General features: G+C 46.9%; 10 protein-coding genes across 10 annotated transcripts; 5 read left to right on the forward strand and 5 right to left on the reverse strand.

Moving 5' to 3' along the window:
- Positions 1-108: 108 nt before the first annotated feature.
- On the reverse strand, positions 109-1,738 carry ASPWEDRAFT_39567 (uncharacterized protein). Its single transcript, XM_040835121.1, has one exon. It carries the CDS (start codon positions 1,490-1,492, stop codon positions 458-460), a length of 1,035 nt encoding a protein of 344 aa, XP_040691501.1. The 5' UTR covers positions 1,493-1,738; the 3' UTR covers positions 109-457.
- Positions 1,739-1,748: 10 nt separating this feature from the next.
- ASPWEDRAFT_470733 (MFS transporter) lies at positions 1,749-3,697 on the forward strand. Its single transcript, XM_040836898.1, has 3 exons — positions 1,749-2,334; positions 2,384-3,166; positions 3,212-3,697. The coding sequence occupies exons 1-3, from the start codon at positions 2,004-2,006 to the stop codon at positions 3,457-3,459; spliced, it is 1,362 nt and encodes a 453-aa protein (XP_040691502.1). The 5' UTR covers positions 1,749-2,003; the 3' UTR covers positions 3,460-3,697.
- Positions 3,698-6,064: 2,367 nt separating this feature from the next.
- Positions 6,065-7,378, forward strand: ASPWEDRAFT_171288 (uncharacterized protein; the record flags this gene model as incomplete). Its single annotated transcript, XM_040830755.1, has 3 exons — positions 6,065-6,170; positions 6,218-6,655; positions 6,711-7,378. 3 exons carry the CDS (start codon positions 6,065-6,067, stop codon positions 7,376-7,378), a joined length of 1,212 nt encoding a protein of 403 aa, XP_040691503.1.
- A 234-nt stretch (positions 7,379-7,612) lies between these two features.
- Positions 7,613-8,221, reverse strand: ASPWEDRAFT_27172 (lysozyme; the record flags this gene model as incomplete). Its single annotated transcript, XM_040832964.1, has 2 exons — positions 7,613-7,906; positions 7,964-8,221. The coding sequence occupies 2 exons, from the start codon at positions 8,219-8,221 to the stop codon at positions 7,613-7,615; spliced, it is 552 nt and encodes a 183-aa protein (XP_040691504.1).
- A 466-nt stretch (positions 8,222-8,687) lies between these two features.
- ASPWEDRAFT_39571 (uncharacterized protein) lies at positions 8,688-9,865 on the reverse strand. The gene has a single exon (XM_040835122.1). The coding sequence runs from the start codon at positions 9,846-9,848 to the stop codon at positions 8,745-8,747; it is 1,104 nt and encodes a 367-aa protein (XP_040691505.1). The 5' UTR covers positions 9,849-9,865; the 3' UTR covers positions 8,688-8,744.
- Positions 9,866-10,189: 324 nt separating this feature from the next.
- On the reverse strand, positions 10,190-12,122 carry ASPWEDRAFT_50878 (uncharacterized protein; the record flags this gene model as incomplete). Its single annotated transcript, XM_040837510.1, has 9 exons — positions 10,190-10,344; positions 10,394-10,478; positions 10,529-10,645; positions 10,697-10,783; positions 10,833-10,948; positions 11,004-11,129; positions 11,176-11,576; positions 11,632-11,726; positions 11,778-12,122. The coding sequence occupies 9 exons, from the start codon at positions 12,120-12,122 to the stop codon at positions 10,190-10,192; spliced, it is 1,527 nt and encodes a 508-aa protein (XP_040691506.1).
- Positions 12,123-13,735: 1,613 nt separating this feature from the next.
- Positions 13,736-18,248, forward strand: ASPWEDRAFT_171292 (NACHT domain-containing protein; the record flags this gene model as incomplete). The annotated part of the gene is made up of 3 exons (XM_040830756.1): positions 13,736-14,437; positions 14,516-17,774; positions 17,887-18,248. 3 exons carry the CDS (start codon positions 13,736-13,738, stop codon positions 18,246-18,248), a joined length of 4,323 nt encoding a protein of 1,440 aa, XP_040691507.1.
- Positions 18,249-18,510: 262 nt separating this feature from the next.
- ASPWEDRAFT_106723 (intradiol ring-cleavage dioxygenase) lies at positions 18,511-19,569 on the reverse strand (the record flags this gene model as incomplete). Its single annotated transcript, XM_040827832.1, has 1 exon — positions 18,511-19,569. One exon carries the CDS (start codon positions 19,567-19,569, stop codon positions 18,511-18,513), a length of 1,059 nt encoding a protein of 352 aa, XP_040691508.1.
- Positions 19,570-20,572: 1,003 nt separating this feature from the next.
- ASPWEDRAFT_50880 (Zn(II)2Cys6 transcription factor) lies at positions 20,573-22,284 on the forward strand (the record flags this gene model as incomplete). Its single annotated transcript, XM_040837511.1, has 4 exons — positions 20,573-20,644; positions 20,704-20,807; positions 20,861-21,512; positions 21,556-22,284. The coding sequence occupies 4 exons, from the start codon at positions 20,573-20,575 to the stop codon at positions 22,282-22,284; spliced, it is 1,557 nt and encodes a 518-aa protein (XP_040691509.1).
- Positions 22,285-22,784: 500 nt separating this feature from the next.
- Positions 22,785-25,250, forward strand: ASPWEDRAFT_39573 (HET domain-containing protein). The gene has a single exon (XM_040835123.1). It carries the CDS (start codon positions 22,791-22,793, stop codon positions 25,140-25,142), a length of 2,352 nt encoding a protein of 783 aa, XP_040691510.1. The 5' UTR covers positions 22,785-22,790; the 3' UTR covers positions 25,143-25,250.
- Positions 25,251-25,685: the final 435 nt, after the last annotated feature.

Below are 25,685 nucleotides of genomic sequence, written 5' to 3' on the forward strand. Positions count from 1 at the left end.
CCCATTGGCTTGCCTCGGAAACAATGTCATGCTTCCAACTCATCCCCCAAGACGTGCACGGCAATTCTGACCAAAGCGAACTGATCCAAGGAATGAAGCTGTCTGCTGTGGGGGTGAAGGTTCTCCTCGTCCCACTCCTCGTCATCATTCTCATAATCTGCGTCGTCATGCAGAGAAGATTCAAATCAGCCTCCATGCCACTCGCACTCAACTGTAGTGCCACCATCAGTGCCGCCTGCCATTACCCGCCGGGTGATGTTGATGCCGCTGAGAAACCCGTCATGTGGGGAGAAGTCAACATGGATGTTCCCAGTCTAACGACGCATTATGGGCCTGGAATGGACGATATCGAGACGGTGTGTCGACATTGTAGTTTTACCGCACAGGAGGTAGTTGAGCCAGATCCGAGGGTTGCATATTATTTATTGAATATTTATATAAATGTGTCAAATGAAGTCTACACCTTCAATCGTCTCGCCTTCAGAAACTCATAATCCGGCATGGCAGCCCGGACCACCTGTTCAAGCTTTGCACCTGCCTCATCTCCAAACTCCACCCGCCATTTCTTCGCCTCAACATCTATATCCACATTCTCCGATGTCTTTCCACTTACAATCCCCTCGGAGGATATTAGCGTCGAAAGAAACCGGCTCGGATACTTTCCCATCCGACTCTTTTTCTCCTCTGTTTCGGCCGTCCAGGTAAACCGCAACTTCGACCGGTCCATGCCGAGGATATCGCAGAATCGAACAACAACCTCCGGCTTGGCCATGACATCGTCTGCATCTATAATAAGAGGCCAGGTAACATCACCATGGCCATCGATGACCGATTCATCACCGGGTATATTCGCTCTATACCAGTCATAGAGTGTTCGTGTCCACCGCATCGTCATATCCGTCCATCCCGGCCCCCTTCCCGTCTCCGCTTCGTCTAGATCTAGAAAAATTCGATAGCGCGATGGGAATGCCAATGCCGGGTGACGAATGAGGAAAGTGGGTGACCATCTACGCAGGAATTCGTCCGGAAGGATGGTCTCATTCGGCGCGGATCGCGTTCGATTCGAACCGTAGATTGTCTCAGGGATGTTCACCATCCACGAAGTTTCTGTTTCATCAAAGCTGGTACCGCGCAGCTGGGATGCCCGAGCGATCGGGTCAACGAGGAAATTCACATGCTCTTTCACAAAGACGGAGTGGTTCTTCAATACAGTTTCGTCGACGTATCCCTGCATGTCATTGAAGCAGGCCTGGTAGCACTGCTTGATTTGGCTTCTTGCATCTTCCGTCCATTCCTTGACGTCTTTCTCGCGAACATCCAAGTCCTGCATTAACCTCATCACAGGGAGGAAGAAATAACCGGGCCCACGTGCCTGATCCGACAGGAGACAAGGCTGGGCATCTAGCCCTAGAATTCGGACGAGGAGGTTCGACCCGGTGCGTGGGTATGTCAGCAGCCAGAATTGGCGGGGAGATGGTTCGTATGAGCCCATTTTGAATGCGAAATATCTCACTGGTCGGGGGAGAGAGACAGAGAGGTAGAGGTCTACTTATTCATGCCCTGTCCTTTTCGGACTTTCAGGAATCGTCCTTGGTTTTGTCTATGTCCTTGCAGGGAGTGTGTGTCTGTTTGTGCTATATCAGTGGACGCCATCCACAGAAGTAACACGCCTTGCATAGACACGTAGTGGCCTACGTGAATTGTGTTCCCATCCCTTTCATCTCTCATCCTGAATTCCTCACCGACAGTTGATCTATCAGTTTAAACGACAAGATGCTCTGACATAATAATGCAGCGTGTGTCTGTTACATCCATCTGGTCAATGATGCTCTATAAGTCACATGATGTATCCAGAAAGGGGGACAGACCACGTGGGGCCAGCCTGACCAACCAGAGATTAACACTGATAAGCCCGATCTGGTTAGACGGTCACGTGGTCACGATAAATATGTACAATCTGCTTATGGTGGTGTAATCTGACAACAACAACCTCACGTCCAAAAATGCATCAATACCAGCCCATCGGCTACCGATGGCGATCGTCCCAAATATTTCTCCTGGGAACTGTCACCATCGCCCTCTTTGGAGAAGCTTTTCTTTATGGATTCCCCGTCCCGATTCTGAGTCACATGCTCGAGGTGCGGCTGGGCTTTGACCCGTCGCAAACTCAGACTCTCACGACGGCGATTCTTTCCATCCATGGGTTTTTGGGTATTGTTTCGGCTCCTGTAATTGCCCATTTTGCAGATAAGACTCCCAATCGCAAGGTTCCGTTGTTGATTGCGTTGGCGGGATGTCTTGTTGGAACGGTTCTCGTAGCGAGTACTCTGAATCGTGAGTCATGTTCTACATTTACTCTCTGAAGATTCTGCTGACCTTTCAGTCGCGATGCTCTTTGTCGGGCGGGTTTTTCAGTCTATTGCTGGGTCTGCGGCTTGGATTGTTGGGTTCGCCATGATGGCTGACGCCGTTCCGACTGAGCACATGGGCAAAATGATGGGCGTGGCGTTGAGTTTTGTCACGGCGGGAATTATCAGTGGTCCTATGGTTGCTGGTGCCATGCTAGAGCTGCTTGGATATTGGCCAGCCTGGACGGTTCCATTGGTGGTGCTTGCGATGGACTTTTTGGCTCGTGTGGTCATGATTGAAACGCCGAAAGAGGCCGAGGCATCTGATGTGCCTGGTCCTGCAGACGAGGAAACTTCACTTTTGCACAGTCAAGATGGCAACAGTACGCCTGAGATTGGTAAAACCGGGTTCTATCGCCTCATGCTCAGCAAACCTCGCGTCCTGATCGGACTGTTAAACGTTTTTCTGTACTCGTCTATCATGGCTGGCTTCAACGCTACCATCCCTCTTCATGTTCGGTACGCTTTCAATTGGGGCAGTTTACCCGCTGGTATGATGTTTCTCTGTCTCCAGCTGCCGTGCTTTGTCCTCTCTGTCCCTGCTGGGTGGATGCGCGATAAATATGGCCAGCGTTATCCCATCACCCTTGGCTGGTGTATTCTTACACCCATCCTGTGGCTTTTGGGTGTACCTGGCGATGAGAAATTTCCCTGGGCAAGCGCAGAAACAAATGGGAAAACGATATTCGTGTGTGCCTTGGTCGCATACGGTACATTCGGAATGCTGGTCCGTAGCGGAGGTGGCTTACAAGTAACTCGTGAGTTTTCCCATTTATCAACTGGCGTGTACTAATGCGATGCAGGTGTTGGCAAAGAAATGCAGACGAAGAATCCCCAGATATTCGGACCGCACGGAGGCCACTCAAGGGTATTTTCTATGGTGGAAGTCGCATTCAGCACGGGCACGATGGCCGGACCTCTCATTGCTGGTCCTTTATCAGAGAACGTTGGATTTTACTATATGACAATAACCTTTGCGTGTCTTGCAGCGGTACTAGCTGTGCTGTCCTTGTCTTACATGGATGGACCACCGAAAAAGCAGCAGACATAACCTGCATCCATATATACTATATATACTTTATGCTTAATGATGAACAAAAGCCTCCTCCTGAACAGGCAAAAACAACTCCTCCAGCGAGAGTCTCTTCTTAATCAGCCCTCATACAAATACAACACCAACGCCTCCAGCGTCTTCCCATTCATCTACCCCATACGGCCAGCCATCTTCCCCAAAGACCTCTTTGGTTTCCTCCAATTCATCTGGTATCCACGGTAGCATTACCTGAATCATACGAAGCGTATACGTCCACTTCCGCGCCAACTCCTTCGCCTCAATACACCCGCGATACAAACTCGTCGCTACCATTTATGTCGCTTGTAAACTACCCCACCGGATCGCGCCCACCAGTAACTGGATAATAGATTTGGACGAATTATTGTGCATAGTCGGCGGCGAGGTTCAGCTGTCGACGCTGTGCACGTTGATGGACTTCCATGCGCACCGGGTTTGTCAAATCAGCCGGACATTTAACACGCTCGGTATTCACAACTATAAAACCATGTCTGAACGAGCGGGGCGGGCGGGAAAACGGGGACGGCTGCAAAGCGTTTCTTCCTATCCCCATTTCCTGATGAAACAGGTTTCGCACACTGTGAAATATACTCAATGCTAGATAATTCTGACGCATCACACTCCTTATTCTTCACCATCTGAACGAAGACTTTGCGCGGGTGGTTGACTTGGATGAAATTCAAGTCTGTGCCGGCTGGTGTTACCTCCCCTGTGGCGAGGGGGACCATGGGTCGTATACTGGGGGGGCGAAGGAAAGGGGAACAGGTGACATGATTCTGATTTATTATTATACTGTGTGTCTGTTGGAGATGAGGTGATGTGAGATGGGTGATGTTATATGGGGCGGGGAAAGGCTCAGTCGGGGTCGGGGTCGGGGTCGGGGATGGTTTCTTTTTCGGGGATTTATTTCGGGGACGACTACTATGTTCACTGCGAATCTATTACTGTATACATGATACAAGTCACTGGTTATAATTATTGGGGGAGGTAACATTTAATGCATCCATCTAAGCGGCTGTGTTGGACTGTTGGTGACTGGCCGACAATCCCGACTCGGTAAAGGTGTCGGACTTACCGGATTCAGCGTACATTGGGAATGTACATAATATGGAGATGTGAGATGGGGAGGGGAAAGGTATTACACGCCGAGTCCAACAACACCCTGAACATCTTGAGATTTCACAGACACATTTGTCTAGTTTTGCATTTGCGGCGGTCGTCAAGTCATAGTACCTGACTTGAGGAATATGCATTAGCATAACATTATGCTGAACGAATAAAGAGTCAGTATACATACTGAGAGTGCTCATATCGCAGGTTGCCATATTATCAGAAAAAAGCATCAAGCAAAGAAAGCCCTAGCTTATCCAGCGGTTCAGGGGATAAGGGGTGTGACCATGATTAGGGAGATTGTGGGTCATGTATGATCAGGGCATGGGATGAGGATGTCTTAGACGGGCTTACTTCGGTGTTATATTGTATGCGATCAGCTTGTTTGTTGTGGAAATGGGATTGCTGATGAGCACCTGATGATGGAACTCTTTCCCGAATCGACAGAATAAGCTATTTGATCTTCATTCTCTGTGCAATATCTATGGCCAGAGTATCCTGAAGGACGGCAGAACAAGGTACTAAAATGATGAACACGAAGGAATGAAGATCTGTTGATCCCAAACAAGCTTTAGCCAAGCTTTCCTGTCTAGAGATTGTCCTTGGAAACCATTGATTCTGTAATTTCCGAATATATTGCTTATATGAACTGCTCGTATATTTGAATCATTTTGATCATTTGATCATATTCAGGAGACTGAGACATGAAGTCATATCTCATAATATTCGATAACCCCCACTGTGTGGACCCACTTGAAGATTTTGATTGCCACTCGTACTGCTTCATATTTCTACAACCGACATATGTATACAGACTACAATAGTAACTACGCAGTATAGTATTATGGTTTTTGAATGAATATCTACTGTTACCCTCTTGGATAGAGAACAATTGAATATCCTGGTTGAAGTGTACGACGCATCCACGCAACCCCTGAAATAGTAACATTTAGCCTGGTTTAGCCTTTGCACTAGCGATGCTTGACCAGGGCAGAAGAAAATCAAATTCTGCTGCCTGCCCTTCATTTTCATTATTTAGCAAGCACAAGCATGAATAAGACCTAAGTCAGGATAATAATAGTTGAACAGAATGCATTAATTTCTCAGGCTTAGTTCATCAGGACACAAATTATGAAGACTCTGAGATAAGCGAGATTGTATATCCACCCGAACTGGGTGGCTCCGGCGCAAAACCAGTTTTCTCAAATTATTTTCTTTAGTCTCTTTTGGCCTGATTCTCCATTGGCCCTGTGTGAGACAGTCTCAATGCTTATCTCGGATGTTTCGCTTGTCTGAATCATTTGCGTTCTTTTGGCTCTGACTTTTTCCACGTTCCCCTATTCTTAGCCCCTCTGCTTTATGGATTTTTCCAATATAATGATTCCCCGTACCATCTGAGATCCACTGCGTTCGTTTCATCTTTCACCCTCCCTTCGACCACATACACTCGTTTCTACTGCTATCACCTGGAACAATGCGCCACGTTCCTGCGCTGTTCCTGGCCTTTGCCGCTGCTGTCTCGGCCACTACCTCCTGCAGCACCTCGCAGCAATGCCCTGAAGAAGCCCCCTGCTGCTCTCGTACGACCCCTCCCTATACAATATAATAACTCCCGCTGATCGAATAGAATACGGCCAATGCGGCACAGGAACCTACTGCCTCGGCGGCTGCGATCCTCTCTCCTCCTTCTCGCTGGACTCATGTGCCCCCGCCCCCATCTGCAAGAACCAGACCTACTCCTGGGATAACCTGGACAATGCCATCCTGTACGACCAGTTCCTGGGTAACGCGACCAAATACGACTGGGTGTACAGCGGTTATCCCAAGGTGGAAAATGGCAGTCTGATGCTTACCATGCCCAACCAGACTACGGGTAGTTTGGTCTCGCTCAACCACTATATCTGGTATGGAAAGGTGTCGGCCAAGGTGAAGAGTAGCCGGGGAGGGGGTGTTATAACAGGATTCATTCTCATGTCGGATGATAAGGATGAGATTGACTATGAGTGGGTGGGATATAACTTGACCAGTGTGCAAACGGACTTCTACTTCCAGGGTGTTCAGAACTGTAAGGCCTGCCTGATCTATTCTACCCGATTGAGCCTGTGCTAATATACATACAGACAGCAACGAAGTCACCGTCCCCGTCGACTCCAACACCTACAGCGACTGGCACGAATACACCATCGACTGGAAACCCGACGCCATCGACTGGCTCGTCGACGGCAAGGTCCTGCACACTCTGACCAAGAACTCAACGTACAATGCCACCGCCAACCGCTACCAGTTCCCGCAGAGTCCCTCCCGTCTGGAAATGTCGCTGTGGCCCGGTGGTCTCAGCACCGCAGGCACCGGCACCATCGAGTGGGCTGGTGGTCTCGTCGACTGGGACAGCGACGACATCAAGGAGTACGGCTACTACTACGCCATGTACAAGGACATCACGATTGAATGCTACAGTCCCCCCGAGGGCACGATCGTCAAGGGCGACAAGTCGTACGTCTACACCAGCTACAGCGGACTGTCGGAGACTTTTGAAGTTTCCGGAAATGATACCGTCCTGAACAACCTCCAGGATACAGGGCTGAACATGACTGCGGGATCTAAGACAGACTCGAGCAGCTCGTCTGGCTCTTCTTCCGGCTCTGGCAGTGGCAGTGGCAGTGGCTCTAGCTCTGGATCTGACTCTGGCGATGGCAAGGAGAGCGGTGCTTCCTCTCGCAGCGAGAACATCATGCAGGGATCGCTGCTTGCTGCATTCAGTGCGGCTGTTGTGTTCAGTCTCATGTGAGCATCATATATCTGCGATACATTTACATTCTTTATCTTCTCAGCATATATATTGCCCTTCCCTTCGTTTATATCATTGGTGGTTGATAGGGGTTTATCCTTCTTCAATGAAGTACTGTATTTATATCCTCCAAGCGAGTATTATCTGCCTAATACATCGAGTGTTCTAAATGAACATCATGCCCAAGCCAATTACAACAAGTATCCCCAGATATCTCATCCTTATGCGTCAAGTCTAGCAAGGAGCAGGAAGAGCACCATAGATAGCAGGCGCATCAAACAACTTCAACTCCGCCTCCCGACGACGGGTCAATCCCTTGACAGGCGCACCGTTGGCCTTGTTCCACTGAGGGAGCTCAGAGTGTGCAACAGCGGCGACATCCTCGCCCTTGTTCATGCGCGAGACGAGGTCGGATTTGGCCATGTTGCCGTTTCCAATGTTGTAGGTCCACGACACAAGCGCAGCGTACTGGTTGTCGTTCAGCGTGACAGGCTGTGCGAGGGCGTTGGTGAGTGCGTCTTGGTATTTCTAATCATCTGTCAGCTTCATCATACTTATATTACGCGGCGTGGGTGGTCAACATACAACCAAGTCACCAGCCAGCAGCTTAGTGGCGTCTCCCTCGCTCAAAGGCTTGGGGAAGGTGACTTCCGAGCAGGATGCATCACCGCAGAGATGGCCGTATCCGATAGTAGGGTTACCGAAGCCGTCGTCGTACACGGAAGGCTGGAACGACTCGAAGCTCTTGATGAGGTTGAGGCCGTTGGCGTTGGTGGGGGGGCCGGTGCAGGCGATGGCTAAGGGGAGGGCGACAGCCACGGCGGCGAGAGACTTGAGAGACATTTTGATCTTGTGGTATTGGTTATTGAGGTTGAGGCTGCTGGTCTCATAGTTGTGATGCTTTGGATGGTTTATATAGACAGTGTCATTAAGATCAACATGTCTATACGAGAGTGCCAGGCAGATACACTCGTTGAGATGAATCGATCTTGGCTGATACTAAAATGGCGATGATGTTCATTTTAGCTTGAGCTTATAAGTATCTAAATATAAATATCGGCAAATTATAAACGAGAGCCATGTTCAGCCGCCAAGATCAGCTCGTATCTGGTTGATTCTAACCTTAATTCCTGACGATCATCGTTGATTTTCTTTAGGCAGAGTGAAATACGAGCACCGCCTTCCTTTGAGTATCCAAATGCGAGATTCATCGTGTACTTTCCTGAAATGGTATACGAGGTCAACGAACTTTATAAGAGCCTCATACAGTATGAGGAGTCATTATCATTGTCTTTGATAGTACAGTGAGGTATTTTCATACTGTGTAAACCAAGTCTAGAACATATCAACTGCTTCATTAAATTGACTAACTCCAAGCATCTTTATTAGCAATAGCAATGACTTTTTCATAGATCGGCGGCTTCCTTGGAACATCATCATAAGGCAGACCAGAAAGCAGGTCAATAATTTGCCGATTTCCCGTCTTCTGTGCTAAATTCAAATCCTCTCGATCAGGAATGACTCTATATTCTTCAACCAACATCTTGCATATACGCGTATGGCCACCCAGAATGGCAACGTAAACAGTGCTATGGTAATCCGAAGACACGCAATGAAAATCAGAGTAGAAAGTCCATCTGTCAGCCGATACATATCCAGCTAGATGAGGATTTGCCCCTTTCACAAGTAGATACCGCACCATCGTTTCATCGCCCTTCGCGATGAAAAAGAATAACGCGCCATCACCGAACAGGTCAACCCGAAGCCCAACATCTATTAGATGGTCAAACGTCGCACGATCATTTAAATGAAGCACTTCCTCGAAGAGACTCGAGCGATGCATACAGCGCCCTTTTCCCACGAGGACCTTGATCATGTGGAATTGGCGATCCCGCACTGCTAAAACAAGCGGGCAGTCACTATGGCAAAACTGGGCCCCGTTCTCAACTAACACATCGAAGATCCCATTATCGGCGGACCGAACGGCTAGATAGAGCGGGGTGGGTGATGCTATTTGGCGGCCTCGTTCGATTTTGTAGGGGAATTGAAAGTCTGCGCGTGCGCCCCGATCGAGAAGGAGAGCTACAAAGTGTTTGAATCTTGCTTTAACGGCTGTAAGAAGGGCAGATTGGATATCGAGAATTGTCTCTGGTGGGTATCCTTTTCTGAACAACGGATGGGAATGAATGGCCGAGTCGATGTCCTGGATGCTGCGTTTTGTCTTCTTTTGACTAGGAAATTTTGTGGCGAGATTATCCAAGAGTTCTGTGGCGAGTGTTATATCCCCTGCTGTTGCTGCACAGCGGAGAAGAGTCTCGTGGCATTTTGCAGTGCTGGATTGAGTCAGGCATTGTGTGAGTAGAGAGTAGAAGCGGCGGTTTGAAAGGCGTAATGCTCGGATGTCTCTGTAACAATGTAGATTTTCTGAAATTATAAGGAGAGCTTCATTGGGGAGAACCAGCAGAGACATGATGAATCTGGTATTCAGATTGTTCCGAAGATGGAGAAAGAATGTCGGGGAAGGCGGGGTAGTGCTAATTAGCCGTGATTAATGCGTTTAATGAGTCATAATTAATAGCAGTTTTCACATACTCTCTACATCATCACAAACCTCGTATTTGGATGCCCAATTCAAACTAATAAATCTTATTAGTACAGTCATAGAAACAAGGCATGAAAGACTAACAGGTGAAAAGATAATAAAATAGTAAACTACACCATTTAAACATACCGCAACATTGAGGTATACGTGATTAAACTGGACTATACACTGCTATATACTTTTTTCATCACACAGAAACATGGAACATGTTACTCAACAGTCACTGGCGTCACTTCAGCAGAGGCCAATTTTCTATCTTGGACAGAATTCTGCTCTGAATACGACGGAGATGAGCCTTCGATTTCTCTTCTCGATTTCTTCTTGTCCCACCAGAGGAGAATTTGAATCGTAGCGGTTACAATGACTGTCAAATAAGTTAGTATATCGTAGGTGTGTTTTAGGAAAAGACGTACTAAGGAGAATCTGCAAAACGATCATCCAGAGATATCCCTTGGGTGCAGCTGGGAAGTCTGTGGTTTTCCATACAAAGTTGGGTGCCTTTGCTTTAGTTAGCTATATTCTTTCTATCTGAGAAAGGAGAAACGTACCACTGCCTGTACAACATAGGCAAGATCATTAGCCAATGCGATGATCAACGATCTCTTTTCCGTGTCATCGGAGCATATTTCATTGATCCAGCTGAGGATGAGGGGGCCGGCGCCACACTATATTTCAGATGAGCATAGAGTTTTGCTAGAATATGCAAGGAGACTTACTCCAGTCTGACTGAGCCAGTAAACAACCTTGCGACCTTCTATGTTAGTATATAGTGGCATCTGGCGTAGGAGGACCGCGAAGATGAGCTGGAAAAGTCAGTTAGTTATATTAGAGACAGAGATCGCATGAGCGTACCGTAATGACAGCACCGGCATGGATAAAGGGCCATCGTGAACCACAGCAGGGTCCATCAGACAGAAAGCCCCATATTAAAGCGACGACGATGAAAATACCGGTAGTAGCCAGTGGTACTGCACGTCGGATGTTAGCCAGTTTGGTAAAAGCGGGGGGTGTGAATATACTTACAGTTGTTGATCTGTGCCACCGTAAAAGACGTTCCAGGGAGGGGAGCAGGGTCCTTATTGAAACTCTTCAGCCAGTATCCCATACCGGGTTGTGGATAACCGTTATTCCAAACTATGTATAGCAATGCTGTCGAGATGTTAGACCAGAAAATAGATAAATGGAGGAAACCTACGAAGCAGATAGGTATGCCAGCTGCTAAAGATCCGCTTAGCCTTTGCAATAGTCCACGGGTCCTTGCCAGCACGACCGATTGCCTGCATTCGCTTCACTGAAAGGATATGCTCATCCTCAGTTGTCCACCAGGTTTTCTTTCCTCCCTGTGGGAGATTTGGGAAGAAGAGATATCCAGCCAACGCGAGTGGTAGTGTGATGATGCCGTCGATGATAAATAGCCATCGCCAGCCCGCACGACCATGCACGCCGTCCAGGTTCGTGTATGCGGCTGCCTGCAGGAAGCCGCTGAATAGTGTTCCTATCGATCCGGCCAGCCAGAATATCATCGCGCGTTTACCGAGTTCCTGTGGTGTGTACCATGATCCGAGGAGATAGTGGATGCCGGGGTAGAAACCGGATCTGTAGACAGCTGTCAGCATATTTGAATATATGAAGGGATTGGACTGAAGCATACTCGAATAAACCAACCAAGAAGCGAAGGGCATACAGAGCCTTGTAAGACTGGACGCTCGACATGCACATGACAGCAATGCCCCAGCCCACCTCGAGCTATTGTAGTCAGTATCAGATGAGAAAAATGTGGGGATTGATAATATGTACCGTAGGAATAACCCATCTGGGCGACAGTCGAGTCACCAGCAAGTTAGACGGAATCTGGCCGATAACATAACCAACAGTAAAAACCGAAGTACTCGTCACCAGTTGGTTTCCATACATCTCCAAATCCTCCTCCATACCACTGAGATAGGCATTGGTCACATTCGTTAGATCGAGATTCTTAAGAAAGTACCCAATCGACGCAAACGTAAGCACAAAAGCATCCACCTTGAACAGCAACCAGCGCTGATCTCGGGGCAGCTCCCACGTATCCCAGATATATCCTTTCCATGATTTGATGGGCCGCACGACTTGCTCCTGCGAGTTGTTGGCCTCTGCGTCCGCCATGATGGATGCGTGGTATGATTGTTGAGAAACGGAGATAAGACCGTATTTAAATAAATAATGACAGACATGGCCTCACTGCACTCCACAATCACGTCACTTGTTAGTAGAGATATTATTTCCTGTCTTCATGGAATCTTGATATCGGCGAAATCCTCATTACAGGGGTGTGGCTGATGGTGCAATCGTCTCCGAAAATTGTACCTTCGCCTTTCGTACAGCTGCCACCACGAGTCAGCGCAATCGGTTTATTCATGATTATCAATATATTTATCCTATCGATAAATAACAATAAGGTTTGCCGACACGTGTAATAATGCCCAATCAGAAATAGAACCTGTCATATTGCATGCTGTATCACGATCTAGACTTTCCCTTATCAGATTGACTGAGCTAAAATGTTGAAATGTCCGAAAAGATGTCATTATAGTGAGTATGGTGATTGAGAGGGGTTTCAAAAGTATGCATCAACGTTTATCCAGGAAATAATGAAGGAAGAGGGTGGTTAATATGTGACTGACTTGTTTCAGCATAATTCTCGTCGTCTGTTTCAACTTCTATGACACACTATCTACTATTTCTGACTTTAATTTAGGTCATCGTATGTTAGTAATGATTTATCATTATTTAAATATCTTATAAATTGTTACTTCATGATAAATTTAATTATTTCTAGGGCTTTATATGATTACTGTCAATCATTATAGTTAAGCTCTTCAAGCATATTGTAGTCTTGTTCATCGTATGTACTCCATGCACTCTACAATGTAACATGATATTGCACTATGCTATCTAATCTGTTACATTAAATAATTGTATATCATGTCCGTCATTAAGAAAAGAATTTATGATGGAATGGAGACAATCGGGTTATCATATTGTGTGCCTTAGGCACCAGCGCGTAAAGGACTGATTGGTTGCGTGGCGGATGGCCTGGTAAAGCCACATACATCAATCTGTTGATCGTCTTCTGGCAATCTTAGATATAATTTAAACAGGAATAGTTGACTACTAGTTAGATCTCAGACTACGAACCCATGGTTCAGGAATATATAAGAATAGATTTGTTAACTTAAAATTGACGTGTGGTCCAAGGATTTCAGTGTAAAGATGATCCGAAGCCGTTTAATTGGGTAAAATATAACAATCAAATAAGTCAAATCCATTATCTCTATTGCACTGATTACTGTGTATTAAACTTTATTCCATATAAAACTCTGGTAGTAAAATATGCACACCTACTTAAACTTTTTGATTTGTATTAGTTGAGACTGTTTTATGAGCTGCATACAGTGCCTATAACAAAAATGTGATAGTGTGATTCATCCTGCATAAGAGCCTGACAGCTCAGCGATGAACACACGCCACATGCCTTAGTCTTAGACCTAATGAACTGGAAAATAAGGCTGGCGATGAAAACATCCCACATTCATTTTCCCATCCTCTATCGGTTTTTGCAGCTCCTGTCTGGTATGGCCGCCTGGCCATCGTGTGTTTGCCGTTGAGAACATCAATCATTCCGTTCAAGGAAGTAGGATTGTCTTTTCTCAAAGTGTGGCAGAGATTCTAATGTCGAACCAGTAGAGAGTGCGAAATCTCCGGACCGCAAAATCAGGATGACAGCCTTGCAATTCCCGTCGCGACCTACGCGTACAGAAGACCTCATTCGACGCGTCAATGACCCAAAAACCGACGACAAGGAGAGATATGCTCTGGAGATATGGGTGAAAGAAATGATACGGCTTTTCGAAGATGACCAAAAACCATCGTTCAACGCGGAAGCAGCCTTGCTGTCAGAGATCGCCGACCAAGAGGACTACCCTCGACTCGTACTAGGATTTTCCAACGCTGTCATTAAAGGCACGACAGATGCCACGATCACCGATTCCAGACTATTGGCCAACTTCACCTACTGTCTTCGTCGTGCAAAAAGTGAAATATCCCGGGAAACGGCGCAACTGGGGGTGGTTTTGAATAGCCTAAACACTCGATTGCAGGACAGTCAGAAAAGCGCACAACTGGAAAGCCAGTATCATGTGGTTTCTACGATCGCGACAGTGTTGGATGCGATGGTCGATATAAAAATATCTGGGCTTGGTCGGGAGGCAATACATGAACCTTTATTGAATCAACTGTGTACTTTGGAGAGGCATGAAGAGCCACGATTAGCTCAGATAGGCGGTTATGCCCATCAAGCTCTGAAACACGTACCGGATGACGAGAGCCCATGGCAGGCATTCGGTCGCTGTAGCTGGAAAGCCATCGAAGCGATTGCCAATATTGCTGGGGGTGTTTCATCGATGGATCCAACCAAGCTGGTGGGTGCTGCGCCAAATCTTATTGAATTGATGGGGTTTTTCCAAAAGGCAGTAACCTCGGCCAAGGACATATAAAAGGCATCCAATGACATAAAAGATCTCATCAATGGATTGAAAGATGCGTCCGAGGTGAAGGGTTGGTATGGAGCTCTTCGGTATACCAGTGTGCTCGTCAAATGCGGTGCGTTTGGTATGCTAGAGCAGTTGATATCCGATCTGTCTTGCCGGGATGATCCTGCCTTTTGGTGTGGACTATATGCCCAGCTGGAAAGCGCTTGGGTTGCTGAAACGTCCATGAGAGATGGAGTTGTGGCGTTCATTAAATGGACACTACAACAGCCGTGCATGCAGAAACTGGTGCCAAAACATGTATATATTCAACAATGGGTTGCCCTGGTCTCCCGAACGATGGATCAACTCGACTGGGAGCGGGTTATTCCCCAGAAGAAGTACAGGATTCGCTTCTGGAGACAGAAAAAGCATGAACCCAAGCTCAAAAGATTTGCTGGAGAATCGGAACACCCCGACAGTGGTCGTGACTACCTATTACAGACAGCCTGGGAAAGCAGTGACGCCCCGAAGACCTTCTACACGGATGCCAAAGTGGTTGAATATTACATCGACGGAGGCCATCTCGAGATCAAACGCCTCTCTGGAGAACAGTTGCCCATGGATAATTGTTATATCAATCTAGCGTTGGTTGAAGACTCCCCTGAAAAACCAAGGACAGAGGACAAGCGCGTTGAATCATCTTTGTACGATCGCCTCAAAGTTGGGAAACCCAGTCAGGAAAAGGACGTACCGTTGTCAGATCTCTTCAATCGCCGGAAGCTAAAGGATGGCAGCAATGGAAGACCAAAGCGAATCTTGATCCGTGGCCGTGCAGGAGTGGGAAAGACAACTTTGTGCAAAAGGATTGTTCATGACTTCATCCACGATGGAATGTGGCAAGACCAGTTTGACCGGGTGCTTTGGATACCACTACGGCGACTCAAAGGAAGATCAGATTCAAACGATTTTATACCCAGTGATTATTTCGCGCTCCATGAAGAGAAAGACATCATGACGACAGCTCTGCGGAAGGCTGTATCACAGAAGGACAGTAGGACACTATTGATACTCGACGGCCTTGATGAAGTTTCTGCATACCAGACCGAAAACGGGGTCCATTTTGTGGAGTTATTCCAGAGTCTCCTGAACCGGCATGATGTGATTGTTACATCGCGTCCATATGCAATAAACCCATCGGGACTGAAGACATTTGATCTTGAGGTCGAGACAATCGGATTCCGCGCCAACCAAGTCGATGATTATTTGATGAAAGTTATGAAAGATGAGACGACAGTCAAGAGCATCCAGGAATTTATCTCGCAGCATTGGGTCATCCAAGGACTTATTCAGATTCCGATTCAGCTCGACGCTTTCTGTTTCACCTGGGATGAAGATCTTTCTTACGATGACCTACAGGGCGGGCCTAAAACAATGACAAGTCTTTATCAAGCCATTGAGCTCAAGCTATGGAAAAAGGACATGGTCATATTGGGTAGAAGAGACAAAGAAGGACTGATTGATGAAACCCGCGCCCGAAATTACCATCCTCGTGAGCCAATCACAAACATCATGCGCGACGAAATGAACGTAATAGAACTGCTGGCTTTCAACGGTCTCTACCACAACATCAACGAGTTCGATCACTCCTGTCGGACAAAGGTGTTTCGCCAAATGCCCACAACAAGCGCTAGTGTTTTAGACCGACTTTCATTCATGAGAACTTCAGACTCATCACTGAGGAACGAGGATCGAAACCATTACTTCATCCATTTGACCTTCCAAGAGTTCTTCGCAGCCCAGTATTTCGTTCGATGCTGGATAGAAAACAAACCACTGATCTGCCTGAAACTGAATCCTGGAGCAGAGAGTTCCATTAGTACTGGAGCATTAATTGAACGCGAGAAATACAATGGACGTTATGATATTATGTGGCGCTTTGTTTCGGGACTGCTTCAAGCGGAGGATGAAGATGAACTCAGTCGATTTCTCCAGAAACTGGACGATCAACCTCGGGATCTACTCGGAACCGTCCATTCACGTCTTCTTATGCACTGCTTTAGCGAAGTTTCTGGCTCGGATAGCAATCCTGATATAGAGCGGCTTCAATCCGATACGGATATCCAACTCGCACGACTACTATTGTTTGGATGTCTGACAGACGTATTGAAATACAGTTCAACCATAGGTTGCGAGATAGAGTTCCCAGAGCGAATCCTACAATATATTTTGCAGAAAGGGCCCGATAGATTCAAGTTCGGTATCATCACAGCAGTCACCCAGCGCCCGCAAATATCATTGCAGTTGTTTGACTTGGTGGTGCCCCATTTGAAATGCGATGACAGTGGTAAGAGGCAAGCAGCCGCCGAGGTGATCTGCAGTAATTCAGAATACATGAATGAAAATATGATCCACAGCGACGAAACATGGGAACGGATACAAGGCTTTTTACGCTTTGTGCCAAACTTATCTGAGAGAATTCTTAGAGCTCTGCTAAGTCGAACGCATGATTTCGATGACTTTCGCGCAACATGCTTTATAATGAGAGGGCAGCATTCATTACTAGAGGACATTATCGAGGACTTAGTGTCTCGAATACGAGATGGAGACGAGACGAGCAGGGCACTTGCAGCGGCGTCATTGTCTCGGGTATCGCTCTATCGAGAGGACGTCTCTAACGCCGTGGTCACATTACTCGATAGTAAATCTCAATTTATAGAGGAGTTGTTGCTTTTGGCAGTATCTGAGAAGTTCGACTTGCCCAGAAGTGTTCTAAAATGTTTAGAGGCCAAACTGCTGGATGAAACTACGTCTGAATATGCCAAAAAAGAAGTGGTGCAACTGCTAGGAAGGCAGCACACCTTGCCGAAGGACGTACTCGAAACCCTCATGATTCACGTTGATTCTTTCGGTACAGATGTCCAGGACCCAATACTGACAGCTCTAGTCTCCCATTCGTACATAACGCAGGAGACCCACAAAGAGATTCTTGTTCGGTCAGGGTACGAAGATAAAATCGCAGGAACTTTAACAGCCGCCATTTTTGGGGAGCCGCCCGTCTTATCAGACGACAGCCTTGAACAATATGTCTCACTTTTGAGCAATGATTCATATCGGATAGCACAAGCTGCATCTGATGTCCTCAAGCAACATTCAGACCTGTCAGCAGATATCCAAAACGCTTTATTAAACTCGGGCCTTGACATCAGTAGCAGCGGCTGGTATATTCTTGGCAATCAATCAGTTCTATTGGATCGGGTTCTGGACCGTCTAGTCGATTGCGTAGACAGTAAGTAATTTCAGTGCCCTTATCCCCTCTCCAATAAAGGGGGAAAGATTCAAACATTAAAATGGACCCTAATACTCATACATGATAATCCCGGCTAATTAACATTGAATAGCCATTTCTATTAACTGTATATTGGCTGCAGAAGTTCTATACAAGCAGCGCAGTTTACCAAACAACACTTTGCAATCGGTTGCATCGCTCCTAACAAGAGGTCCTCGGAGAAGACCGGCAGCTGTAGAAAAGGCGCTACGAAAACATGGATACTTCTATACCTTGCTGGAAATCTTGGATGAAGAACACTGGGTGTCTCTATTCAAAGTCTACTTCGAGAGGAGCTTCAAAGAGGGGGTGGTTTGCTACATGTGGAAAAATCAGCTTCGCATCAATATGCCCGAAGGATCGTTCAAAGTAAGTATGGAGCATCCCGACCAGCGGCGAAAACTTGAAGCAGCATTACGGGCAATTCAGGATTGAATAGAGGAGGTTCTTGAGGGCTTTGACCAGCTTGGCTTTCCGGCCGATATCTAGTGGATTTATTACCATTGACCCGGTACGAAAGCTGCGATAATTTTAGTCTTGAGTATGTCTATGCACATTTACAAATAGCAACACAGATTTTATTCAGAGATATAAGTACCAGCAACTATCAGAAAGAAATTGTAAATACCGCACTGCACATCTCACTTATTCTTCTTTTCACGAAGTGCTTCTCAATTTGTTCAAGACCACAACACTCCTATTTGAAACCACCCTTGGAGCTGTCACTGTTGGACACACCACCTGATGAGGTAAGAGTAGCAGCATACGAGGCAGACGAATCGTGGCTCGCCGACACGTTAACACCCATAGTAACCCAAGCAAAGAGGCCATCCTCGATCGAGTCACCGAGATAAGCGTACTTGAAGAAGGGGTCAGAGTTGCTATCTTCAGTTTCATCCTGAACCACATGGTCATCTGCGTTCTTGGTAATGTCGACCGTGCTGGTGTTGTAGGGGTAGGTGGCTTCGACTTGAGAAATGAGGTCTTGGTCGAAGAAGAGCTGTCCGATATGCGGGATGTAGCCACCAGTGAGGGTGTTGTTGGACATCAACGTGGCATTCATGTGAGCGACGACATGGACGTGGGTAGCGCGGCCGTCATAGTGGCCGGGGAAGACAGTCTTGAACTGGGCCACGCCATCGGAGTCAGTCTTCTGGATACCTCGCAAGAAGGTCTTGTCGAGGTTGGAAGCGTCGTTTCCGTTTCCGTTCATGCTGCTCTGCACGCCAGAGTACACGCCTGTCGCGTTACAGTTCCAAACATCCCAGTAGAGATCCTGAATCGGCTCGCAGGTGTTGATGTCGATGAACTGGCCGTCCATGATGATGGGGATACCAGCTTGGCCATCACCGATGTCCGAGCGGATCAGTTCCCCCTTGACCCAGAACGGACCAATTTCGCCCTCGGGGGAGAGAAGACAGACAGGGTTCTTGCTGAACAGGTCCGAACCAGCAGTGGAGGGGGTCACATGGAGGGAGGAGTGGTGGTCGATGCTGACGGTTTTGTTGGTGTCGCGGGTGGACAGAGAGCGCTTCTGGTGCATCTGAACCATCGCGGCACGGCGGGCTTCGGCGCGGGCGTTGACACCGCGGCGTTCAAGGGTGTCGGAGCATTTGTCCAGGCTGCGTCGGGCGTTGTGGAGGAAGTTCTTCTTGGTCAAGGCCGTGTAGGAGCTGGGCTCGTGGACGCCTGGATGGGCGACGGCGAGCCCGGCCATGGCCAGAGCAGCGAGCTTTCCAACTTGGACAAGATGCATTATAGAAAAACAAGATAATAATGTTTTGAATGAGGGAGAGTTGGGATGATTGATAGATTTTCATGAGCAGCGTTGTCGAGGCATTATATATATTCTTCGTTCCCTCATTTCGGATGCTCCGGTCAGCTATCTTTGTTAGGCCATTGAAGTACATATTTTCATAATTCTATATCAAAAACTCGTCACCACCGTCGTCAGCATAAGTGTTGAGACAGGAATATTTGCTTGGCATATCAAGTGGTTACAACTGCTGCATTTATCACGTATTCGTGGATGATGAACAGCTGCGACATGATTGGAGGCAGAATTAAGCATGGTGGAAACAGCCCCACATATGTGGGCCAACTCTATCTAATCTGCAGTCTTTTTTGCCGAATCTGGGTTTGGAAAGTTCTCGGCATCCTCGGCATTCCTTGGCGCTGCGCGGGGGTGGCGGGAAATTCACCGTTTGGCTGCTAATATTGGATGCGTCGAGTGTTCTGGTGATAGTCAGGCACAGTTCAGCTGTCCGAATTGAGTTCTAAGGTTGAGGATTGGCGAAGCTTGTACTGGAGAAAGGTAACAAAGGTAAACGAACTAGATCCCTCAGAAGGATTCGTATTCGGCGGGTTTCGCTGCGTAGTGTACCCGAGTGTCGCGTAGTTAGTATGTTATTCTCGACGAAGATGTTTGTATACCGTGTTAGACAGCATACTGTTTCTCACAACTTTGACCTGCACATTGTGTACGTACACAGTACAAACTAGAATGCTATGTCCCTGAACCATGATTTCTTGGCTTTGCTAAGATGAAACTCTCTCGGAGCTCCACAACTCCGATGACTCATCGCAACGTCGAAACCTTCATCGCCATCCACATCACTTCGACTATCTTACAGACCATCTGCCATCTCGGGATTGGGACGCCCCGATTACTCATCAGGAATGGACAGATCATCCAATGAATCCACCTTTGACAACAACACTACTCCATTGACAGCCTAGCTGATTTACTTCGTGCAATGATGGTTCGTTCTGCGCTGGCTCCACGTGGCGGCCGAACCCGCAGTGCGTGTGATTTATGCCGGCATAAAAAGGTATGCATACATGAACGAAGCAGACATGATGAGATGGATCACTAACAGTGCGTGTCTAGATCCGCTGCGATGGAGTCAAGCCGGCCTGTGAAACGTGCCGTTGCGCAGGCGTTTTCTGCACTTTCACTACCCCTGAACCTCAGCCACACAAAAGTGTCCGAGAGTAAGGCATCCTGATATAGAAGCGTCGTCATTCGGTGGCTAATAGCGAAGCAGACAACTATCCGACAGCAAAGCGCGAGTGCGCCAGCTGGAAGAAGCCCTCGTTGCACAAGGATACCATCTCCCAGACCTTCAGGCGTTTTATTCCCCTGCCCCTCCGTTGCTGCGAAATACAAGTGAATTCGATGCTGCGATAGAGGCATTTCAATGGCATATTGCCTTCTGTGGACCTGGTGTCGCTAATACCGCTGAAAGACAATCATTCTACTCAAACATCTACCAGCACACCGGATCCGTTTTCAATATCGATGACTTTTGCCACCAGGTTACTCGGTCGTTTAAATGGCGTTATCCTAACCAACCGAAGACCGGGAGTAAGCCAAAATGGCCAACGACCTATCTGGTTCAGCAGTGTATAGAGTACTATTCGCGAAATGGGCTTTATTCTATCTTTCCCATTGTCGATACTGAGGCACTGCAGAGTCTGCTCAATGCCGGTACTCTTAACCAGTCACAGCAGACGGGTCGTGCTTCAAATCGAGCATGTCTGGTTGCCTTTACGGCCATGATTAGCCGGATCCATCGTCATGACCCTGTGTTTGCTGGCACTGATTCAGATGGGTATATGCAGGCTGTGCTAACCCTGTTGCCGAACTTGTTGATGGAGGATCCTGATATCAGAACGCTGGAAAGTATACTGATTCTGGTAAGTACTCCATATATTAATACGTAACAATCTAACATATCAGGCCTTGTATCTCGCACCCATGGGTCAGCCACAATCAGCGGAACTGCTACTCGCCGTGGCAATCCGTGTACTTCTTAATCTCGGAGGTCAAAGACCCATCGAACTCATAGAAGGCACCCCCAGAGACAGAGAGCATCTGCGGAATCTCTTCTGGGCCTGCTACGGCCCCGATAAAGAAATGTCGATTCGAAAACGTCAACAGCCTATGCTACAAGATGAAGATTGCGACTTGGAATTGCCTGCGAAATACGTTCTACAATCATCAGATCATCAGTTCCTGCAAAAAAAACTTTCCGCTGATCGGCTCCTCTATCCGTCAGATTTGCGTCTTGCGATGCTCAAATCCAAAATTCACCGGTTCCTATACTCAGATCATGCTCGAGTTCAGTCTGACGCTAGAAGACTGCAATATATCCGTGAACTCGACCAGGAGTTGAGTGACCTGAAAGCAAGCTTCCCACCGCGTTTCCAACCAGATGCGTATTTTGCCACAGAGACTACGCCGGACTACTCCTTCCACGATCTCAGTATGCGTGGAGTCGGTATGCATCTGGATTACTACTTTTGTCTAGGCAAGATCCACGAAGCAAGTAGTAATACGAGTATGCCATCGCCTACGAGCTGGTCGTTACTTCCATCGAGCATGGAGTTGTACTACCAGGCAGCGCGATCTACTCTGTTCTATATGAATCGAGTATGTCACTTTGTCAACCCAGATACATTCTGGTAAGTCTCATAATCACCATCTTCACTCTTGCATATCCATATGCTAACTTTCCTAGGATCCACGCTCAATTTACAATGACATCTGTTCTTTGCATATTCTGGTACCTGATCACAAGACCAACCGCAGAGACCGTCATGCAAGATCTTCAGCTGCTAGAGGATACGAAGGAAGTATTTTCTACGCTGAATCGGAACACTGGGATGGGGGATGGGAACACTTTTCCGCCGTTTTATATCGCTGAAGCTTTTGTTGAGAGGTTGATAAACCTGGGGAAGCAGACGATATTAAAGAGTGTCAGTATGTAGTGAGGTATATAGATTTATGAGTTTGGTACTATAAGATGCCATGTTAAAAGAAAAAAGTGATATAAACATAGCAAGCATAAGATGCATAAATGCGTGTGTTAGAAGCGGGGTAGACAGGTGGTCATGCATGCCAAGACCCAGCCTTATATCAGTCTTAAGTCTCCAACTTCCACTTCTCATCTCATATCTTGACCATCTTTTGCAATGGCAGCGCTCTACCCCCAAGAAGAAACCCCCAGTTGCACCTTATGTCAACCGTACTTGACAGATGAATATTTGGAAGATGTGGAAATGGAACCAAGGGATATACGTGACTTCTTCCATTCACATTGTGACCACTGCTCCGTGGAGGGTGTCCACGATGATTTGTGTAGCCTCTGCTGTCATCTCAGACTTCCACACCTGCTTCGATGTATCAGATATGCCTATAAATCGTTTTACTTGGGAACCATTCAAGAGGTCGACACCAGAAGCTCAGCTTGTCGTTTCTGTCGATTGATCAGTTCTTCGTGCCACATGAATTTGCAGCTTTACCCTTTTGGTTATGATTTGACTTGTCCAGTTCAAATTGGGATATTCGGTGAAGGCGAAATAAACTACGCAATTACGAAAGACCGTGTAATAAGAGTTCACTCCCTTTACTCATGGGCTTCCAATGCTGCTCCTACCGTCGTCTTAGACCGTCCACCCGAGCCCTGGGAACTTTTGAAATCTGATCATCCAGCACCCACACTAGGAGAATTCGTTGATTGGAGAACGGTCCGCTCTTGGATAGATAGAACTTCACGTTCAATCGAAGATCAAGATTACTCTGGAAAGCCACAGAATCTCAAAGTCATTGATGTTCTCGAAGATCGAGTGGTTCATGCTGCCGCGGAATGGGAATATCTGGCGCTAAGTTATGTGTTTGGGGGCATCACCACAATCAAGTTACCGTCATCACGCTGTTTTGAAAGGGCCGGCTTACCTTTGACTATTCGGGATGCACTGGTTGCATGTGATAGACTGGGATACCGATACCTCTGGGTTGACCAGCTTTGCATTGATCAGAATAAAGCATCCGAGATACAAGAGCAAATTAATCAAATGGACTGTATCTATCACCATGCCAAGTGCACTCTGGTGGCACTTGAAGGGGAGGACTCTAAATATGGTCTTCCTGGGGTGACTGCGCCTCGCTCCTGGCGGAATTCACTAGCGGAAATTGTTGGTCTAGGATTTAGTAATCAGGCGCCTTCTCTGACCAGGAATATCACAAGAAGCAAATGGTGGAGCAGGGGCTGGACCCTTCAAGAGGGTTTCTATTCATCAGAATTGCTTTTTTTTACCAAATACGGCGTCTATAACTCGCATTTCTCTTCAGATAAAATAAACTCTGAGGCTATGTGCGACTATGACTATCCTATTATTTGGAACTCGTCGTATTATTGGGGAATCCTTGAGCAATATACCAAGAGACATTTGTCCTATCAGTCTGATACATTGCGTGCCTTTTCTGCAGTATTGCGGGCCACCTTTGGAGATCACACTTACTATGGACTCCCGCTCGATTATATTGACCAAGCCATTGCCTGGGCACCCAGTCTCAAAGATGCAGCTCCTTTGAAGAGCCGGGATATATTTCCGTCATGGTCATGGGCATCGCATACCGGTCCTGTAAAGCAATTAGATGTTCAGGCTGGACTTGCAGTGTGGGCCATTCCCCAGTCAAAAACAGCCGTCACCATCTGTCGACCCACTGCAAATGATGAGAAGAGCTTGTTGCAGTATAAATGGAGACCGCGAAGTTGCATGGACGTTGCCACGGAAAATGCATTGCATAGATTGACTATAACATGGCTGACGGGATGTATCAAAAGTCCATTTCCTATCCACCATGCGAGCTACCCCTTTACCGACCTTAGTCTGGCGCCTCAGTGCTTATTGTACTCTGATTGGAGCGATGACCGTCGTGCTAAGCGGTTTTATCAATCGCAGCTTAAGGTTCTTGGCAAGAGATGGTCCACATACAGTGCATATTGGCATGATGCATTTGATCAATGGGAGGCTGGAAAGATCTTCTCTCCAAGTGACTGTGAGCTAGCATTTGCAGTCCCTGGTAGGATTTTATTTCATGGTCAGAGTGCATCTTTCTACTTGGGTCCGCCTATAAGCTCAGATTCAAACCTATCAGTACCTGACCTGTGGATCAGCTCCAGGGATGGATTATTTGCTGGTACAATCAAAGTGCCTAAATTTCACCCGATTTCTACCAATGGTGGCCCGGCAGAATTCATACTGCTTTCATTTGGGGAACCCTGTTACAACGACATCTGTGGCCAGCTTACTGATGAGATACGGCACCTTTTACATGGCCAGCATCCTCACAGGCCAGCGCATATTCGTCCCGAGAGTCCTGAATTTCTTGACAAACTGGAGAACAGTATCGTCCTAAATGTCATGCTGATTGGAAGGAATCCGGAGACAAATGTCGCATGCCGGCTTGGGATTGGTTCCATATTTCTCAAGCGATGGGTTGATGCAAAACCAGAGTTCAAAACTGTCATTCTTGAATAACCTTGTTATAATATCTAGCCGTTAGAGCGAATCGGAATTTAGTTTACAGATAGTTTATAGTTATATATAACCCGATATGAGTGCACATAGATCGACCTTTAGACTTATGGTAGGTTAATTGACTGATTGAGCAAGGTGAAGGGTAAATATACCTGCTAGAAACATATCGACATAAGCGCACATATCATTTGTATTACCCTAATGAGTTTAGTATTGTTAATAGCAGACTACAAAAGTGTCTGCTTTCTAATGGGTTATGCTGTTTTAAGTGCTGTGCATTTGTTAGTAATAAACTATAATTAAGGTTTGCGCCATTTCCAGGGTCCAAATATATGGCAAAGTGCGTACAGATTAGATCTTTAGATATATTCGATATTTTGGGGATATGAGTAGTATAGAATATAAATTTAGAAGAGAATTACAATGGATCAATAAAAGAGCCATGCTGGATGAAATGATATCAACAAACAGAATGGTTCAGCCATATTATAGACAGAGTTCACCATTCATATCTCGCGAGGCTGAATCGCCCCCACCTGCAGG

This window comes from Aspergillus wentii (genome assembly GCF_001890725.1).
Source record: "Aspergillus wentii DTO 134E9 unplaced genomic scaffold ASPWEscaffold_3, whole genome shotgun sequence".
NCBI classification, from domain to species: domain Eukaryota; kingdom Fungi; phylum Ascomycota; class Eurotiomycetes; order Eurotiales; family Aspergillaceae; genus Aspergillus; species Aspergillus wentii.

Bases quoted from the DNA above. Each gene is read 5' to 3' on its own strand.
- ASPWEDRAFT_39567 (XM_040835121.1), bottom strand. From the start codon at position 1,492: ATGGGCTCATACGAACCATCTCCCCGCCAATTCTGGCTGCTGACATAC.
- ASPWEDRAFT_470733 (XM_040836898.1), top strand. From the start codon at position 2,004: ATGCATCAATACCAGCCCATCGGCTACCGATGGCGATCGTCCCAAATA. The intron at 2,335-2,383 runs GTGAGTCATGTT...CTGACCTTTCAG, and splicing joins CGTAGCGAGTACTCTGAATC to TCGCGATGCTCTTTGTCGGG. The intron at 3,167-3,211 runs GTGAGTTTTCCC...AATGCGATGCAG, and splicing joins AGGTGGCTTACAAGTAACTC to GTGTTGGCAAAGAAATGCAG.
- ASPWEDRAFT_39571 (XM_040835122.1), bottom strand. From the start codon at position 9,848: ATGTCTCTGCTGGTTCTCCCCAATGAAGCTCTCCTTATAATTTCAGAA.
- ASPWEDRAFT_39573 (XM_040835123.1), top strand. From the start codon at position 22,791: ATGGCAGCGCTCTACCCCCAAGAAGAAACCCCCAGTTGCACCTTATGT.